Source organism: Leuciscus leuciscus (genome assembly GCF_965113295.1).
Source record: "Leuciscus leuciscus genome assembly, chromosome: 18".
Lineage (NCBI taxonomy): Eukaryota > Metazoa > Chordata > Actinopteri > Cypriniformes > Leuciscidae > Leuciscus > Leuciscus leuciscus.
Genome location: NC_138742.1, coordinates 7,792,974 through 7,807,637, shown reverse-complemented (window position 1 = coordinate 7,807,637; position 14,664 = coordinate 7,792,974). Strand labels below are relative to the sequence as shown.

At 38.3% G+C, this 14,664-nt stretch overlaps 1 protein-coding gene across 1 annotated transcript in view; it reads left to right on the top strand.

Annotated features, from left to right (window-relative positions):
• src (v-src avian sarcoma (Schmidt-Ruppin A-2) viral oncogene homolog) overlaps positions 1 to 14,664 on the top strand; it is a 48,332-nt gene that overhangs the window by 21,132 nt on the left and 12,536 nt on the right. The window contains exons 2-4 of the mRNA XM_082145628.1: positions 6,049 to 6,292; positions 7,294 to 7,393; positions 12,277 to 12,375. Of these exons, the coding sequence (XP_082001754.1) occupies positions 6,058 to 6,292; positions 7,294 to 7,393; positions 12,277 to 12,375 (434 nt within the window). The 5' untranslated portion in view covers positions 6,049 to 6,057. The remainder of the gene's footprint in view (positions 1 to 6,048; positions 6,293 to 7,293; positions 7,394 to 12,276; positions 12,376 to 14,664) is intronic.

Below are 14,664 nucleotides of genomic sequence, written 5' to 3'. Positions count from 1 at the left end.
TGCATAATTAAGCGAATCTGAAGCCTTTCATCACGGGTTGGACTCTTCCTCGCTCGCTGTCTGCAGGTGTTTTCCTCATCCTCGGGCGGCCCGGGCCAGAACGTTCACACGTTAGCTGACGGCTAACCCAGTCTGAATGATGGGAATGTTTGTGACGTTTCATGTTTCTGCTGGGGTTTTGGAGGATATTGATGCTTGAATGTAATTTAGCAGTGGTTTTGGTTCTGGTTTGTCAGAAAAAGAGGAATTATCGCTGGCTGCGTAGCAACAGACAAGTGAATAGTTGCAGTATCACACACTGCAGATTGCAAGGCTTGATGGGTTGAGAACAATGGACGCTTTTGTTTTATCCAACTGAAGGATCCCCAACTGAGCTTTTCTTCACATGACTGAAAAATAATGGGTTACAGTAATCGGGAAGATAAAATATATAAAGGTGTGTGTGTGTGTGTGTACCTACTTAGCTATATTTTGGGAACAAATTTGTACCCAGAAGTGACCAAAACCTGACAAAATTCCCCAAAACCTTCCTCATTTGTAAGTCTGGTATAAAAAATAAAGTAATTAAAGGGTTTTTTAAAATGTAAAAATGCAGAAAGTGTTGTGTGATGGGTAGGTTTAGGGGCAGGGTTAATGTAAAGTGATAGAATATACAGTTTGTACAGTATAAAACCCATTACTTCTATGGAGTGTTCCCATTTAGATAGGGGTGTGTGTGTGTGTGTGTGTGTGTGAGGCACACGTCCAGGCATGTATACTTCTTTTGAATGCCTGAATCTGCCACCAGTCTCGTCTCTGTAACTTCACGTGTGTTTGTGGTTGTGCATAACTGTACAGCATGTACGTGTACTAGCTAGCCCCGGTTGAAATGGGCTAGGCTACGCATCCCAGTTGATTTTCGGTGCACAGACGAGTCCGGAGGGGGAATATCGACCCTCCACCCCCACACACTGACCCCTCCGCTATAGCTGTACTCTTCTCTGAGCCATCTGTCTCTCACACCGCTCAAGAATCAATCCTCTGCCTTCCCATAGAAATCAGAGCCTGTCTCCGTAACGCTGAGGGGGATGGGGCGTCTCCGGTTCATCCGATCCGTCGGAATCTCCTCAGCTGTTAGATAACAGCCTCTCACCCCGTTTACACATGTGACATGAGCAGCCCCTCTCACAGCCGTGGTGTGTGTGATTTAGCTTTTGTTCCCATGTTAGGGATTATTTTTAGGGCATGTTTTGTATTTGTACACCCATAAAAATATAGAGACACACACACTTGGGAATGACAATTTCATTTAAGATTTTTTTAATATAACGAAGAAAAAAAAATGTTGTGTCTGTGCGTGGATCAATAGACAGACAGATATGTACTATGCCCTTAATAATTTACATTTCATCTCATATTGTAAGATAATTAATCCGGTGCTTATTCGAGGGTGAACATACATTTACATTTACATTTATGCATTTGGCAGACGCTTTCATCCAAAGCGACTCACATTGCATTTCAAGGTACACATTTACATTCTTATCAGTTCTTGCCTTGGCGTTGCAAGCGCCGGCGCGCTACTGTTTGAGCTACAGGAAAGCTGCATGCAACTTTTCTATAAAATGTCAAGGTGTTTTTTTTTCTTCATTTTAGTCGATAGACCACCATAGTTAAATTAACCAATTAAAGCACCAAAACCCAACGCTATGCTGTCACATACAGCTAACCAATTTATTTGAGATGTGGTTTAGTTTGCCTGAGGCGAAGTTAAATGCAAGTTTGTTTTTATCCAGTCCTTTAATTGGTGCGCCACAGAAATCTAACACCCTGTCCTTGGCGCAGTGGGATAGAAATCACGTCCTAATTTGTGTTTGGATTAAATTGGATGATTCCCTGGTCTAATCTCAGATTTACCAGTGCTCGGGATATGTTTGAGGCTTAAGCAATATCAAAAGCCTGTCTGCTCATCTTTCAAATATGTTGATGATGAATTTTGTAGTTAATGATGTTGCTGAGTCAAACATGAAGTAATGAGGCACTTTACTATGTACTACTGTACACCCGAAGTGCCTACAGTCATATCAGGGGTCTCTCATCAACCATCCACTGGGATGATGCGATGCACCAGTGCGCTCACCACACACCAGCTATCGGTGGAGAGGAGAGAGAGTGATCGAGACAAGTCAGGATTATTATTTAGGATGCCAGAGGAGGGAATCATTCACTAACACCCCTTCCAACAGCAACCTAGTTTTCCCAGAAGGTCTCCCATCCAGGTACTGACCAGGCCCAAACCTGCTTAGCTTGGACTGGGCAACCAGTCTCGGACCACAGGGTGATATGGCTATGGCAAACATTACCAATATTGCTTTGTTTATGAATAATATTGATGCCTTATTACTCCCCCCCCCCCCCCCCCCACTTGGACCAGTAAGTAGAACACCCTTTAAAGCAATGCCTTGGCATTCACTAATCATTTTTCAGAAAACATACAAAATATAGGCCTACTTTTATAAACCATTTTGTCATTTTTAATGCAGAATCAGTTTTGTTGTTGTGTGGTTTTATTGTTCAAATAGCCCTTTCAAATCTGCATTTGTTCCTATGACTCTATCCGTCAACTAGACCTCATAAGCCATTGACACAAGTCAGTGAATGAACGTTTTGTTCCCAGTTGTTGTTTGCCATAGATCAATGATGCTTTACATAATGCCAGAATCCTTCTTCCGATGATCATTCGTCACATTTCGAACCTCAATAAGGTCGTTCCCGGACACGACTGTGGCCTTGGGCACGGAGACCGCGTTAACCAGAGCCAAACATTCGCACCTCGCGTGGGAAATTAGATTCGCCTTTATTTGTAATGTCTGGGCCTTTTGCTTAATGACCGTTTTTATTGTGGCTGGACATTAGTGAGGCATGAGCTGCTCTTTGATTACCCAGAGTTCACCCTGATTCATCTCATTGTGGTTTAGTGTTATCAAACGTGTCAGTAAATTCATCCTGCTGCTTACAGTTAGAGCTCCATTAATTGGACATTAACTAGACATCCTTGTTGTTGCAGGATGCTAGTTTTCCCTTGACACTGAATGAAATACACCGGGACAGTAGCACCCATACATGAAACATTTATGTAATCTGGAGCCCATATGGTTGAGGACATAGCCTACATACTAATAAGCTGTTGTTTCTCTCTCTTTCAGTTTTCTTAAACAACTTTTCACAGGAACTCAAAACAATCATGCATTACTGCCGTTTTCTAACACCGATTGCATTTTGGGCAGGAATAGGGTCTAATTGGTTTATAAAAGAGAAAACTATCAGATATGCCGTGTTTATGCCGGTTTATTCTTGACAAGAACAAATAATTGAATGAAATCTCTATGAATATTCACATTAAGTCTGTCTGACCTATGTCACACTTAAAATGTTATTACAGTTTGGCTGAGTATTTTTATTTTATTGTTTTCTCTTTATTTTTGTTGCTTTTTTAAAAAACATTTTTGTGTATTTTTATCTGTTGGGGTTTTTTTTAGGTTGTTTTTCCCTTTTTTTTCCTTTAGTTTTGTGTTTTCTTTTGTCATTTTGTTTTTTCTTCGCCTATTCTTTGTTTTGTTTTTATTTTGTTTGATGTTTTTTGTCTTAGGTTTTGTTTTTGTTTCATTTCTTAGTTTTGTTTTTCTTTCGGTAGTTGTTTTAGTCTTTTTCTTTTGTTCTTATGTTATGTTGTTTTGCTTTTCTTTTGTTTTGCAATTTCAGTCTGTAATCTGTTTTGCTTTTTGCTCTGATTTGACGCTGAACATTTCATTCCCCTGCTTCTTTTTTTCCAAGGAGTGAAGAAAAAGCTTCAGGTTTGCATGAGAATTTCTTTGTGAATACTGTATACAATATATTATGTCATTAGAATCGATGTGGACAGGCCTTCTGTCGTGAAAAAAAATAACGTGGCACTGCCAGTGAACCTGAAGAGCGCAGGTCTCTCTAGTGAAAGCTCCTCTGCGACGGCTCCGCTCCCGCAGGGCTCCAGGGCCCTCGGCCGCTCCCTGACCCCTCATTCACACTGCTCTGCTGAGATTAGTTCCCCTCCACCGGGCCTGTCACAGCTCCTCTAAGAGACCCTTCGCCATGAGCTGCCAGTCCTCCGGGCTTTCTAGGAAAAGAGACTTTCGTTGTAGAGAATTTATCATCCCGTGGGCAAGCGGGGGCTTGTTCTGCACGGGCGAGGAGCGTTTACAGAGAGCTATAAGGACTGGAAAGAAGTGTGTGCTGAGTGAGGTTTGTGTGGGTGGATGGGAAATCATCTCTGTCTGTCCCTCAAAGAATGTGTGTGTCTGTGCTGGCAGACAGACAGTATGACATGTGGAAGAATGTGTGAGTGTGTTGGGGGGTCCGGGAGGATCGTATTGCAGCGGCTGTCACTGGTATGCGAGAGGAAACAGCTGAGCGCTCGTGTAGTCGTCTAAAGTGAGGTTAAAGTGCACTAAACACAACCTCAGGCTTCTGTGGGGCGCACAAACTGCGGCCACTCGGTTATGTTTCACTTTGAAACATTTTTTTTTTACTCGCTTTTAGGAATCTCTGACTTTTTTTATTAGTGCTGCTTGCTTAGGCAGAACCCCTAATGGCAAGTATGGAAGTGCATTTTGCATATACATTCCTGGTGTTATTGAGACCCATCAGGGCATGTTATTGCATTAACAATTAGTCTTCGTAATATTTAATCAAAATCTAATCGCTGAAAAATCTCCATTTTCAAGGTCCGATCATCAAGGCCGTCCCATTTTCTTTCTCTCATTGATTCTTATTTCTTCTAAAAACACATTTTGAAACTATCCAGAACACATTAGCATCATGGCAGTGAGTTTTGCATGCTCAGCAAACACATTTTTTTTTAAGAAAATGTAAAAATCGATTAAAATGACTTGAATTCCAATATATGGTTGAAGAGTTCAGTAATGAGATTACGGTTTAACACTGAATATCTCTCTAGATGAAGATATTTTAGCGCACCAGTATCACTGTTTATTTGTGTTACTTAAGGAATAACAGAATATTGCTTGCGTGCATAGTTGGTTAATAATTCATGGTTCATACATAAATCATGAAAACAGGCTGGTCTCTAGCGACGGCGCTGGGAAAAGAGGGGGTCAAATATTCGTTTGAAGTGTTTTAATGTTACAAATTAGATGAAAGTCATTTTTCTGAAAAACATATATATATATATATATATATATATATATATATTTATATATATGAAACCCTGCAATTCATGAATGTAATAGTATGTTACAGGCAGTGTGGGCTGGTGGTTAAAAATGTAGACTGGTAGCTGTAGGTTCAGATCCTAAAAAAAAAAAAAAAAAGATTCATGAACCTGACCATTTTTAATTGAGTAAGTAGGTACAGTATATCCCCAGGTTTCCTCAGTAAAATTATGTGCAGTACCTACAATCCTGTGCTAATATTCAGCCCCTAAGCAGACAATATATGAATTTATATAATCAGGATTTGTAAATATTTTTTTGACTTATGACTATATATTCAGATTTACATTTATACTGTATATTCAGAGTTACAACTATATTTTCGGTTTTACATTTATATATATATTCAGGCTTAATATAAGTCTGAATATATAGATACAAGACTAAAATGTAAAGATTTGATATATAATAGAATTGTGTGTGTGTGTATATATATATATATGTATATGTATATATATATATATATATATATATATATATATATATATATATATATATATGTGTATGTGTGTGTGTATATATGTATATGGGTGTGTGTGTGTGTATATATATATACTTTTTTTTTCTATACATTTTAGTCTTGTATCTATAATGTATGTAAATCATGACCATATAAATGTACATCCAAATATGTAGTTATAACTATATATTCGGATTTACATACATTTATATATTCAAATTTGTATACAGATTTAATTTCTATTTAGAATTTTTTATAAACTAATTTAAATGACTCTAGAATTAAGTGTATAGTAAGGTGTTTGGGGTAAAATCATGATCTGAAAGATCTGTGTCTTTCCAGGCCTAGGCCATGGGCGGAGCCAAGAGTAAACCCAAAGAGCTCAGCCAGCGCTCCCGGAGTCTGGACGATGGCACCGGAGGACACCACTCTAGTCCCAACCCGTCATCCTTCACCCCCAACCGAAGTCCTCCGGTGGACGGTAGCAGACGCGGCACCCAGCCCATGATCAACGCAGAGCAGGCGCTGTTTGGAGGAGTGATCTCCACTACCATCACATCTCCTAACAGGGGCGGCATGCTAGCGGGTAACACACCTCTGTCTGATCGGGCATGCAATGTGTCATTATTACGGTTCTGCTTTCGGTGACTTTCACTATTAAAGTGTTAAAGGAAATGAGCAAAGAAGTCTGAGGGTGAATTGACTAAACAGTTGCACTACTTTGGTGCAGGAAAAACATGCATCTTATTCACAATACAGCTTTTCATCACGCCTACTGTCAATGTAAATCAGGCTCATCATGTATACAATTATAGCTGGTGCAATACATTTTTAATGAATTAACTGAGTTAAAATCTCATTAATGACAGTCACAGTTTTCCTGTAAGGCCACATCAGACCGTTAATGGACAGTCTGATGCATACTCAAACAAATATAGCAAAGGATTTTCCTAACTCCCAAGCCTCGCTCTGATTGGCTGGCGAGTCTCTTAGAGTCAAGATGCACAGGTTTTGTCGGTCCCCGTGGAAACGTGATACAATGAGTAATTTCTGCGGAAAATTACTTGACTGGATTTCCTGCAGTTTGTCCATTTAAATAAGTAGTACTTTTTAACTTTTTAATGGATTGAAATTTTGCTCAATTATTCAGTATTTTCTGTACAATAGTGGTATTGCACGAATTGCAATGGACGCAGATGAAATGATTATAGCAGCTTTTGCTTTCCGCACCATCTTTAAAGTTCAGCAAAACATTGGGTTGAGCCTTCGTCCTTCATTGAAAAGGGTCATGTGATCACGATTGGCGTCATTCGCCACCGTCGCTTTTTCAGACGTACTCCTGGGTTATATCCGATTTGTGCCACATGGGAGGAAAAAATTGGATTTAGGTCACTTAAATGCATCCTTAGTCACCACAGTCTTTATCTGACTCTGCAAGTCTAGACTATTTTTGGATGCCCATTTCCATTAGCAACCCAACATTGCATTATTTACTTATGTTGATGAAATTTCCCTGCTGAAGTTTTTTTTTTAAATTGAATGCATCAAGATAACAAGTCTATGTTTGTCTCTTGTATTTTTCCATAGGCGGCGTGACCACGTTTGTGGCTTTGTATGACTACGAGTCACGAACCGCCTCCGATTTGTCATTCAGGAAAGGAGAACGACTCCAGATTGTCAATAACACGTAAGAGGGAAACGCACAAACATACTCGCGCAAAAATAACAGGGCTCCCGGGGGCGATAGACACACCCACCGAGGCAGACATCCACACACACACACACACACACACATGTCTCTCATCTGTCTGGGCTCTGGCTGTTCTGGCTGTCCCCCCCCCCCAGCACATGTAGCCCCCCCCTCCTCTTCCTCTTCGGTAACCATAGGAACTGGCTCCCTCTGAAGGCGCTGCATTTGTGGGAGATGACGGCTTTTTGTTCTCTGGATTCCTTTTTTGGTCTTCCTGTGCACAAGAAAAGCTCAGCTGCACGTCTTTACCTCCACTTCCCCTCCCGGACCAAAGGGAGCATTTTCCTTCCTTTCTACACCTGCTGTTCACTTCCTTATTTCAGTGTACAGAGCTACCGTTAAGAGAAGAAAGAAGAAAAAAAAAACACTCTCAGTAACATCCTCTGGTTTCAGCACAAAGCGGACCTGGTGATTTTCTTTTTATGTCAGGCCAAACACAGTGTAGTATGTGGGTGGATCCTTCAAAACAGACCTTGTCCGGGTCATATTTAAACCCCAAATCAATAAAAGAGAATTTTTTTTAATATTTTGCTGAAAGAAAATGAAGCATGTATCTAGTAACATTAAGTATGTTTACATCGAAATGTGTGTGTGTATATATGTGTGTGTGTGTGTGTATATATATATATATATATATATATATATATATATATATATATATATACACACACACACACACACACACACACACACACACACACACACACACACACACACACACACACACACACACACACACACACACACACACACACACACACACACATACACATGATATATATTTCATGATATTAAAATGAAAGAATGACCAATGTTTTTATAAATTGCATAATAAGACTCACAGATATTCTGATAAATCATTCACTGAATTAATCTAATGCAAATTAGCATATGATTCACTTAATGAACTGGAGTAATCACTTTCAGTCATATCAGACTCGATGATACAGGTTATGTGTTCTTAAGTTTGTGAAACTTAAATCAGCATCATGTAGTTCTTACAAGCGTTTGTAATAAAAATATATAAATAAAATTTTTTTCAACATTAAGGGTGTGTTCACACTTGGCAGGTTTGGTTTGATTAAAATGAACTAGTGCGGTTTATTTGAATAAGTGTGAATGCACCATCTGAACCCTGGTGTGCACCAAGCAGACCGAAAAGATGGGTCTCGGTCCACTTCCAAACGAACTCTGGGTGCGGTTAAACTGAAATATGAACGCAACACGGACCAAAGACAACTAAACGAACCAAAAACAGGACATGATGTCACAAGACCCTAAAAAAGGACAGAATGCTCAAGCATACCTGTTTTTTCTCATCACAAATATGTCATAAAAGCCGGGGTTTTTTTTGTATCTCTAGGTTCAGTGTTAAAAATGACAGTGTGAACGCTAAGCAAACCAGGACTAAATGTATTATTTTCTTTCTAAAAGAACCAAGAGAACCGAACTACAAATGTATGAACACACCCTACAACAGTTTACCAAAATAGTGTTGTAGTTAAGACCAATTATGGGGATTTTGAACAGAAACCTAGAGGCACGAGGTGAGATTCACCCTTTAAACCATAACCAATCCCCACTGCTGCCCATTACCCATCCCAGAAGCCACTGATAATAGAGTAATCTAAGCTTTTTAACCAAATCTCTAAGCTGCTCCGGCTTATGCTGGGACCTTCAGAGTCATGTGTCAGTACACATTTAGAGATAATCAAATGCACATTACAGTAATTGTTTTCCACATTTTTAGTACTTCACAGACAAGTTGGATAAAAGCTTTGTTTTCAGTGCGTCATTGCTGCGATTTGACCTTCAATCAATTTTTTGAGGCTATGTGGGATGTTTGTAGCTTCTGCTGTTTGCTTTTAATGTCCAAAACACTTCACGTCTCCTCTGTGTTTTTCCTCTACACGCTCTCAATCGTTTATGTAGGAGAAAGTTGAACCCCAGGTTGGTAAAGTTGCTCTTGCTTTCCGCTTTCAATGTCCATTTTCAATGCGTGTGTTTGTGTATGTGTGTCATTTCACCATTTGCTTGTCCACCTGAGATTTGTCCTGACTTTCTAGAGATTGTGGAAGTGGTCCATAAATAGTGTCACATTTCCTCATAACTGGCTCACTCACAACCATTTTACATTTGTCCTTCACATTGACTTTGTGGTTGGTGTATTGTCGATTTTTTATTTTTTTTATTTACATTTGTTTAGGCTGCATGCCAATTTTCATGTTATCTGCATTGCTAGAATAGGTCAGTTCATCCCAAATCATTGAACGATGAAAATACTATGTCAAATATACAATTTTCTATCCTGTGTTGATGTATTTCCTGTTTAAACAGGAAGTTGTCAGGGGAACATCTACATGACCCTTTTTTTTAATAGTAAAATATAAACTAAATACCCTAAATTCCACTAAAACCCACTAAATTCAGATTTTGATTTCATGGGGTCATTAAATGAATGAACCTAAAAGCAATAATGTTAAGATTACATTAGCATTTAGCTAAATTAACAGTAAAAATATAGACTAATGGCTACGTTTTCAGTTTAGCTAACTTGTTTTGATTCTCATTCCAGAGATCATTTTATTGGACAGAAATCTGTATACGGCCCACAAGTTAAAAGACTAATTGTGCATAGTGACTAAATGCGTATGTGTTTTAAACGTTTTTTTAGTGCATATATGCTACGCTAAGAGTACGTTAACATATAAATGGCCTCAAAGCTAACAGACTTTGTCACAGTTTGATTTCATGTGGTCATTAAATGAATATCATTAAAAACAATAATGTTAAGATAGCAGTAGCATTTAGCTAAATGAACATAGCCAATAGCCTTTAGTTTTACTTACTTAATAGTTCTCATTCTCATTCCATGGATGATTTTATTGGACAATCATTTGTAAGGGGCCCTGTGAATTGAAAGACTTTAATTTGCATGTGTGCTAAAAGCTTTTTACGTGCATATTTGCTATTCTAAGCATACGCTAGCATAGAAATGGCCTCAAAGCTAACAGACTTGGACTAAAATGCACTAAAACTGTCATTTTTATTTCATGTGGTCATTAAATGAATATCATTAAAAACAATAATGTTAAGATAGCAGTATCATTTAGCTAAATGAACATAGCCAATAGCCTTTAGTTTTACTTACTTAATAGTTCTCATTCTCATTCCATGGATGATTTTATTGGACAATCAAATTTGTAAATGGCCCTGTGAATTGAAAGACTTAATTCGCATGTGTGCTAAAAGTTTTTTTCGTGCATATATGCTATTCTAAGCATACGCTAGCATAGAAATGGCCTCAAAGCTAACAGACTTGGACTAAAATGCACTAAAACTGTCATTTTTATTTCATGTGGTCATTAAATGAATATCATTAAAAACAATAATGTTAAGATAGCAGTAGCATTTAGATAAATTAAAAGTACAAATCTAAACTAAAGGCTATTGGCTATGTTTGACTAACTTGCTAGTTCTAATTCTCACTCCATAAATAATTGTATTGGTCATTTTAATAGGAAGTCATGCAAAAGAGAAACATTTCTGCACGGAGATTTCCAATTTGTTTGTATTTCTACACTACTGGGAATATTCATTGGATCTCTTTTGCATGCGAAATTTCGCCATTGTGACTGGACTTTAAGAATTGGGATGCAGCGTTAGCGTTAGCCATCAGTGTTTTCTACTTAAATCATTGTTTCAAACGTACATTAGCCTCGTCCAGTTTATTCTTCTCATAAACCCTGCTTATCAGAATCACCGTTTTATGCCCTTTTGTACATCTGAATTTTGAAAGGTACCCTGCGTATGAATAATATATTTGCATTGTATGAATATGAATATGTGCCCATCTGTGTACTGTATACATGTCATTGTTTTCACTGGTGCGGTTATGTTTTAATTATGTTTAACGACAGCAAGCAGTAGCTCAGAGACCTGGAGAGGTTTTGTGTCGGGTCAGCATGTCTTGGCGATGGATAAAGTCTTATTACTTTAGCTTAGGGAGTGAGTCACAGTCTAACACCCCACTGCTCACACTAAAACACACCATCTATTATTAAAAACCCATCAAGCCTCTAAGACAACCCAGACGTATGACTCATTTTTTTTGATAAATCTACCAGTTTTGTAGTAAATAATTCACCCAAAAATGAAAAAAGACAGTCATTCCAATCCCATATGATTTTCTTTCTTTATAGGAATCAAAAGGAGATGTTTTCATGAATGTTTGCGCTGCTCTTTTACGCATGATGAAAGCATATTGTGCCAATATATGCCCCAAAAAGACCAAACAAAAGCCCCATAACTGTAGTTCATACAACTTGTGCATTATATGTAGGCGTGAACAATAATGTAAATGTCTGTCGTGTCTCAAAGCTATTATATGGCTTCAGAAAAATGATTTGTAATAAAATTAATACAATTATTCAGCAAGAATGAATAAAAAAATGACAGTAAAGACATTTATAATGTTACTTTATTTATATATTTTTTTTGTTGAGAAATTCATAAGGGTTTGGAACAACTTGAGAGCGAGTAAATGATGACAATGTTTATTTTTGGGTGAACTATCCCTTTGAATGGACGTTTCATTGATGTGTAATTTGGCGCAGGTAGTTAATGTCTTTAGAAGAGCTTCGTCTGCATTCTAATACCTCGTTTCAGGGATGATAAAGCAGGAAAAATACCACAGATGTAATCTCAGGGTGTGTGTTTTGGGCGGGTAAGAAGATCATGAATGTGTCACCAGATATGCACCAAATATGTGAGTCAAACTGCAGGTGTATTATGCATGTGTGTTTTTTCTGCTGTCTTAGGGAGGGTGACTGGTGGCTGGCTCGTTCGCTGACGACAGGAGAGAGTGGATACATTCCCAGCAATTATGTGGCACCGTCTGATTCCATCCAGGCTGAAGAGTAAATCCTCTTCCTCCTCCTCTTTCTCTTCTTTTCTTTGCTGTTCTCCTCCCCGTGCCTCCTCTGTTTCTTTCCCCTCGATGTGATGTCAGAAATGATTCTGGTTCCTTATCGTTAATGGAATCGTTTATATTAATAAACAAAACAACAGTTGGACAAATCAGTTTAATTTCGGTTTATAATCAATTTATATAGGGCTTTATTCAATACAGATGGTTTCAAAGCAGCTTCACAGTGATGAATAGGAAAATAACAGAATCAGCTGCACAGACTTGTTGACTTTAATGCTCTGCAAATGACGCTTTAAGCTTGATGTCGACTAGTCGCTGATCATGGCCTATAGAGGGCGCAACAAAAAAAAATGTAATTGAATTCCACTTTTATGCTCTGTTTTCAACTGTTAAAATGGCAAATAAATGCATACTCGGAGAGCGCTCCACAAGATATGTTTGATTATACCATCCGGATGCTCAAAATTGATCGGGTGAATGCACTTTTTAAACAGCTTATTGTAGACGTAAGTAAAACTAATGCGCTGCTGCATTGTAAAGCACACACATACAGACAGTGGCTCGCAGATTCAGTTTCGCAGAAATGTATTGTCAACACTGTTCTGTGATTTATCAATAAAATAACTTAGAAACTGGAAAGTTCTAGCATATATCTAGACGCTGCCAGGGAGTATTAATTCACACGCAATCGCTCTCTCACTAATGCATTCATATAAATGTAATCTTTACTGTGATACTTTATCTGAATCTGATTTCGAATAAGCAGAAATCTGTGAGAAATATAACAACCCAAAGGCAAAAGAACTGATAAAAATAAGCTGTTATGTAGGAGCGCTGTGTCAAATGCCACAGCTGTGCACAAGGAAACCCGCGTTCGAGTCTCGGCTTGGGGTTCAGGCTTATTGGTTCATTATTGACATCATCAGCGACTAGTCAATGTCGACTCGACTTTAATCACATAAATGTTGACTTAAAAAAATCTGAAGTCGTTCAATTAGTCAGTTCAAAGCAGCTCTACATGTGAGTGAATCACATGTTAATGTTCTAACCTGCCCGACTGATTCAGTGATTGATCTATGAGTCCTTGATCTGATGCATTAAAAAGAACCAACTCATGAGAGTAATTTGTTCCTCGTTGGAAACAGTCTGACTCAACAGAACGATTTGTTCATGAATCATCTCTTAGCAAACACTGTGAGTATTTTAGTACAGAAATATTTCAGTTCCAGTTTTTTTTTTTTAACTTGAAGCTCAACCTTTGTGATGTTACCAACAAACTGATTCACACTCGCCCCTCTCTCTCCTTCCGGTCTGACCTTTGAGTCCTTCATTTTTCCCTTCATGGTTGCTCTCTTGTCCTCCATCATAATGAGTCTCTCCTCCATCTCATCAGTTAGAAAGAAAAAACCTCATGCCCAAAAGACCCTTTTCCCTCTCGAACGAGTAAAAGTCGTCAACATGTGCCCCGTGCAGCTCATCTATTGTCTGTCCTGTTCATATGTAACTCGTAATATTTCCTGAGACACACACACACACACACACACACACACACACACGCGTGCGCTGTTGCTCCGTCGACTGGCGCATTAAACAAATACACACAGGCACTCTTTTGAAAACCTATAATGACTCATTTTTCCACCCTTGCCTTGCCAGTCATCTCAGATTGACTCTGGAGAAAAGGTAAGACTGAGAGAGAGCCTGCCATGAGCGGCGAACAACAAACCTAGCTGATTTATAGACACTAAATGTCACTGGGTCAGTCATGAATCCCAAACACCATTGTTTTTTGTTGCTGGAACCAGGAATGGGAATATTACAGCCTGAATCAATGTTCAATATTTCATGCAGTACAATTCAGATGAGAACTGTTATAATTTTAGGCCCAAAACGTACTCTACAAAAAAGTTCACGTAAATGATTTCAGAACAGTGTTGCTATGATTAAGCGTACACTACCGTTCAAAAGTTTAATTTGTGTAAGTTTTTTTTTTTAAAGAAATTAATACTTTTATTCAGCAAGGATGCATTAAATTGATCAAAAGTGACGGTAAAGACATTTATAATGTTGTAAATGATATATGCAGATTTTTTTTTACTTTCTATTCATCTAAGTATACTGAAATGTATGACTGTTTCCAGAAAAATATGAAGCAGCACAACTGTTTTCAACATTGACAATAATCAGAAATATTTCTTGAGCAGCAAATCATCATATTAGAATGATTTCTGAAGGATCATGTGACACTGAAAACTGGAGTAATGATGCTGAAAATTCA